At 39.5% G+C, this 6,000-nt stretch overlaps 1 protein-coding gene across 1 annotated transcript; it reads left to right on the forward strand.

Annotated features, from left to right (window-relative positions):
* Positions 1-2,892: 2,892 nt before the first annotated feature.
* LOC138125824 (transcription factor HES-2-like) lies at positions 2,893-3,559 on the forward strand. The gene is made up of 2 exons (XM_069041362.1): positions 2,893-3,026; positions 3,083-3,559. The coding sequence occupies exons 1-2, from the start codon at positions 2,985-2,987 to the stop codon at positions 3,470-3,472; spliced, it is 432 nt and encodes a 143-aa protein (XP_068897463.1). The 5' UTR covers positions 2,893-2,984; the 3' UTR covers positions 3,473-3,559.
* The last annotated feature ends 2,441 nt before the right edge of the window (positions 3,560-6,000 follow it).

Below are 6,000 nucleotides of genomic sequence, written 5' to 3' on the forward strand. Positions count from 1 at the left end.
TTTCTCGCCACTCCGTTTCGACTAGAGCTGGTATTTTTTCCACCCCAGGTGTCCTCTTTGACCGTCGCCGGCCGCTTTCGGGGCGATCAGCCCCATTGAGCGAGGCGAGATTATCCCTATCATCCCCCAAAAGAGCCGTCGACTGACCGTAGGTGTGAAAGGGTGGGCTCACCGACACCCTCTCATTGTGTGCGCCCCTTTCGCGCCCACATCGGTCGGCGGTGTCCAGTTTGTGTCTTCCTGTTGCGACCATTTCGATCCTAATTGCCCATCTCGGGCTGTCAGTCGGCACGGGAACATCCGGTCAAGGATGGGAGTTTTTGCCCGGCGCGGCCGCGGACCGTGGCGAACCGTTGAATATTCACGATACGTGATTTCATTCACAAAACAAACAGTTTTTGTGGGGCGAAAAAATTTTCGGCTCGGCCGAGCGGAACAAGACAAGGGAGTCAAAAAGTGCACCGCCAAACCGAGCTTGACACACGACGAGCTCTACAATACCAAAGATTCTAACAATTCTTATAATACCTATCTATCTATTTAGATTGATTACATTTCAAATTATTGTATTTATTGAACAAAAACAAATGCATCGTTTCACTTTTGGAGCATCTGCAGACGAGGCGAGTGTGTCTTTATTCTTTGGCCCCGAAAAAAATCGTTAAAGATAACCGATATTAGAATACTGTCGCTCTCGATGCAAAAAGGACTAACGTACTTTGGACAAAGCACAGGAAGGAGGAGGTCCTCGTAATTTGAGAAGAGACAAGTGAACCTTGCTCCGCTCGCGTTTTCTTTGATACGAAAAATAAAAGTAAAAAAAGCGCAAGACTGGAGCCCTTTCGCTCGCCGCCGACCGCCACTCCAGAATTTTCCGATTGACGAACTTGAATTAAACGACATTGACTCCGCGTCGCTCGTTCTTTCTCGCGCTTTTTTGGAGGAACATCACCAGCTTTGATTTATGCCGGTGCGATCATTCAAATTGTGATATGGAAGCGTGGTCGAGAAGAGGTGGGTAGACCAAGTGAAGCGAGTCGGAGCGCGATCGGACCGACCCGTGACACCTCCGGGTGGTGAGATCTCCAGGACACGGAGATGTGTGGAGTGCGGTGAAGCGTGGACGCGCAGGAAAAAGCGTGGCCGTGCGCGAGCTTGCTGCCTACCTGCCGCGAACAAAAAGCTCGACGGAGGCGGTTCAAAAGAGCCGATGCGATTGTTAACGGTCGTTTTTCTGTTGTTTGCACTAGGTGATCGCGCTCGAGGGCGTCGTTAGGACATTACGTCTTGTTTTGGTTTGCAGTAATGTTAAAACATCGACGAAAATCGCGAATCGGAAACAAAGGCAATGAAAATGTTCATCAATTGCTTTTTGATCCTTGCAGATATGACTTGACATGACCTGACCTGACCTGATCTGAAAGTTTCCATTCCGAAGAAAGTTCAGATAGGTACACAATGTCTTTAATAAGAGATGAAGAAATGGCAGCATCGGTTGATGTTTTGAATTTTTTTGATCAATGGAGGCATTTACATTATTTGGGACTACATTACAAAATATTTTGCATTTAATAATGTAACAAAAGTTTTAATTCTTGCAAAGAGAGTTGTTTGATAATGAAAAAGTGAGGTTATGTCGTAAATTGTTTTAATTTTTGAAATAGACATGAATTTTCTTTCGAGTAGTCTGATGCTTTCGTATTCAGTCTTAAAACGTTGTAATTTGCAAAGAACATAAATATTCTAATTGTTGCGAAGTGTGAAATTTTTTGGGCATTAAAAAAAGTGAGGTTATGTCACTTTATAACTAAAGTTCCACAAAATGAATTTTCTCTTAGGTAAGGTTTTTAACTTTTTAAGAATATTCCGCTTTTAAAATATCGCAATTTGCAAAGGACGTTAATATTGAAACCATTGCAAAAGCAAAATAAAATAAGTTCTTGAAATAGTAAGGTTACGTCCATATCATAAATTATTTTATTTTATGTAATAAAATGCATCTTTCAAATTTTTTTAATAACATAATAACGTCTATAACATGCAAAAGAACATACTGACTTGTTCTAACGTGTGCAAAATGTTTTTAAAAAACATTTCGTTTGAGAAAAGTGAGGTTACGTTCACGTCGTAGATTATTTTATTTTGGTTTTTTAGCATACACCACTTCCAAACCGTTGCAATTTTTGACAAACATTTCTTCAGCAATTCCAGGCCTGGGTTGTAACGTTAAGTGGCACAAAGCGACCCATCAGGTCCCATAAAGGGACCATATTTTAAAGCAATTTGACCATATTAAAAGCAATCAATTTCAACGGCGATGGAACATCTGGCCCGGGCAATATATCACATCGCCTTAAACGACGAAAAATCTCCAACTAATTGTTCAAAACCCGACCTTTCATCCATTCATGCACTTCTGCAGAGGACCATCAATGTCTTCAATGAGCTGCTGCCCTTTTTGTCATTTGTTCACGCAACCGTAAAGCATAATAATATTGGGTTGGAACGCGTGGGTTAACCATGGACGACTCGTCTACAAAGTACCGAAAAATTACCACTCTGAGTCTCTGACCACTTTTCGTCGTCTTCCTGCTTTCAGGATTTTCCGGAAACTAAATAAATGCGAAGACATTCGAAGATTGGTCTTTTTATCTTTTTTTCAATTACTAAACCGAAAAAAAACAACTGGTTAATGGTGCGAAAAACATCATCAACGTTGCTCTTTCGCTCTTTTTTCTGGGCCTTTGTTCGGATTTTCCATACCTACCCTTTTTTAAAATTTTTCTTCTTCCCCCTTCCTCGCTCTCGCCGACGGGACGCCTTTGGCAGTTCCAGTTCCCACCAGCGGGGCTGCGTCCAACAGGTACCCGTCGTCGGTTTGGTGGGGCGAAGAAGAGGGGGTTGCGAGCATCTTTAAGAACTTGCGATACTTGCTCGGCCGTCATTTTATCCCGCGGAAGCAACAAGTGGCCAATCGATACGCGATGAAGAGCGACAGCAAGACCGCCACGTCCGAAAGTCGCAAAGTAAGCCGTCTCGACGCCGCTCGTCGAACTCTTCACTCATTCTCTTTTGTCACCAGGTCCGCAAGCCCCTCATGGAGAAGAAACGGCGAGCCCGCATCAACGACAGCCTCGACACCTTGAAGCGGATCCTCTTGGAGTCGAAGACGACGCCAAAGGAGCCCGCTGGGAAAAGGAGCGGACAGAGGACGGCGAAATTGGAGAAGGCCGACATCTTGGAGATGACGGTCCGGTACGTGCAGCACCTGAGGAACGAGTTGAATCAGAACGACGGGGTTCGGGATGAGGTGAAAGGGTGCGGAGCAGGCGCGGGGCTGAAGATGGGGGTCACGCTGATACCGACCAAACTGAGCAGTGGCGAAATCGTCTTCGTGATGCCGTCGAATCAGGATCAGGATGGGGATCGGTTCGCGATGAAGATCTCGGAAAATGTGTGGAGGCCGTGGTGACTGGTGCGGTTTGGCGACATTTTTGTAAAAAGACTGTTTGATATTTGTGCTGTGATATTAAGTTGTAAATAAATTAATTACGTCTGCCTTTTGTTTTTCTTTCGAACAAATCAATCGTTTTTAATTTCTTACGTCAAATGTTTTTAATTTCGTCAACTGATAAATAAGAACTTGTTATGAATTTCGTCCAAGTATTTTTTTTACAAATTGGCGTTTTTAATTTCTCATAAAATAAATGTGTACACAATTTATTCAGGTTTACATTATTCTTTTTTTTTTTTCATCTCTGCACTGAGTTAACTCCTTTACCTGTCAGCCAAGACACTTGTGAGTCTTGTGAGTAATTACTTCTCATACAAGTTCCGTACATTGGGATGAAATATCGGTGAAAAATCAATTAACCAGCAAACAATCGAAAATAGAAAGAACAAGGTATAATTTCTTCAGGTCAAAAGAAGCTTTATGAGGAAGCTGTAGCGATTCAATTCATCAAACACTTTGAAATTTGATTTATGCCATTCGGTTTTTCTTTTTATTTTTGTTCTGTTTTTTTTTACATATCACGTGTGTACATTTCTTTTTACCTCGCTTCATTTAAACTCATTCCATCTTTACATACCTATAGTAAATTAAAAAAACTCCTGGACTGTCAAAATTAAATTTTAAATAAAATGCTTGTTTTGACTATACTTGGATAGAAAAAATTTTCGCTAGAGTGTACCGACATCAAAATCTAGTTACAAAATATATTTAGGTTATGTTTTCATTTTTAATCACTGAACTAAAAATGTTTTGAATCATTCATTGCTTCGAACACTTGAAGTGAAATGCAGCAACTAAATGAATTAGAGCAATTTAATAAAGTTTATAAAAAACACGAGACAAACTGAAAACAGATAACAAATTAAACAACAACCAAAATCATCCAAAATAAACTAATCTGTTTCATTTATTCAGAAGAAAATTATTTAACACTTGATTAACACTTATCTCCAAAATTTTGATTTGTGAATCACAAGAACGAACACCAATTCTTAGTTAACAATACTGAAGCGACTTTGGCACAAATTTGTGATTTCTTCCTGTTATTATCACTTTTTTGTTTGTTCCTCATAATAATTTCTTATGGCCCTCTTCTCTCGCGCCAATAGAACCACCCTAGTTCGTTTTGAACTTTCCATTTTTACCTTTTTACAAAATACATTTAAATAATTTTGCAATTTATTTGACAATGTCATTTTAAACAAATGAATAGTTTGAAAAATTAAAAAAATCATGGATAACAACTGGGCAATATGAAAATAACTAGTGATTTAACCAACCTATAAACCTAACAACTGCAATTTTGATTTTGACAGTCCAGATGTTTATTGAGTGGATTTTATAGTCCCTTTTTTGTCAGTGTCAAAATACTGAAAAAGACCAAACTGTAAATTAAAAATCATTGACATTTGGTCCAGTTCTATCTCGGTTTCACCCTAGATTTCCGGTAGATCATTAGTGAGGTTATATCGCATATGTTTGTGAGTTTGAGACACGTGTGTCAACGATGAAAGAAAAACGAACGAAATTAATCTTATTTCGGCCTTTTTTTGGGGCCTTAACAGTACCTATGTATAATAAAACTTGGTAATCTTGTAGTTTACGTCGCCCAAACTGCGCATGTCATACGCGCAGCCCCATAGACTCTGCATTGTTGCCAGATGTTAATTAGAATTGAGCGCGTCTTTTAGTTGGATGTGTATGACTCCAATACGTTTGTTAATTGATCTGTTTCCCTGGTTTAGTGTGCTTTTTTAACTTTGTTTCGAAACAATGGGTGGTAGAGAGGCTCCTGCACAGAGTATAATTGTAGAATTAAATCACCGTCACGTGATCTTAATTGTGAATTTCCTCTTATTCGATACAAATAAATAAGTCTGGCAACGCTGTAACACATTTAGCAGGGTGCGCGAAGTGATGCACAGTTTGGGCGACGTAAACTACAAGATTACCTAAAACTTATTATTTTAAACACGGCTGTAGAACGAATCTAAAAACGAATGACTCAGAGGAAATTAAAAATTTAGACTACAAATCAGTACATCAAAAATACGAGCCGCTTTTTCGCAGATTTCCTTTGTTAAAAAGATTGCTTTTTCTGAATTAACATCTTCACAATACCTAACTATTGTAAGTTTTTCACGTTCCAACAGTGGTTGTCAAATTTTAACAAACTTTTGGCGGGTTACAAATTTAATTTGTCAAATGTGACAATCGGTGACAATTTCAAAAGTCAATGTTTCAAACGTGATTTATAAAATTCACTGTTTCGAATTTTCTGCCAACCTGACAACACTTTGACAATTGATTATAAAAAAAAAACGGACTTTAACAACCCCACTTATCCCCAATTTCAATTACACTATAATTTCGTGTTAGGCAACCAACCATACACCCGATCACGCCGACAACATAATCCACACTTCCACCAAACAAAGACATACAATCCCCCATTCTCGTCTTACCAACTACTCTAAAACAATCCC

The sequence above is a fragment of the Tenebrio molitor genome, chromosome 3 (assembly GCF_963966145.1).
Source record: "Tenebrio molitor chromosome 3, icTenMoli1.1, whole genome shotgun sequence".
Classification (NCBI taxonomy): domain Eukaryota; kingdom Metazoa; phylum Arthropoda; class Insecta; order Coleoptera; family Tenebrionidae; genus Tenebrio; species Tenebrio molitor.

Bases quoted from the DNA above. Each gene is read 5' to 3' on its own strand.
- LOC138125824 (XM_069041362.1), top strand. From the start codon at position 2,985: ATGAAGAGCGACAGCAAGACCGCCACGTCCGAAAGTCGCAAA. The intron at 3,027-3,082 runs GTAAGCCGTCTC...TTTTGTCACCAG, and splicing joins CCACGTCCGAAAGTCGCAAA to GTCCGCAAGCCCCTCATGGA.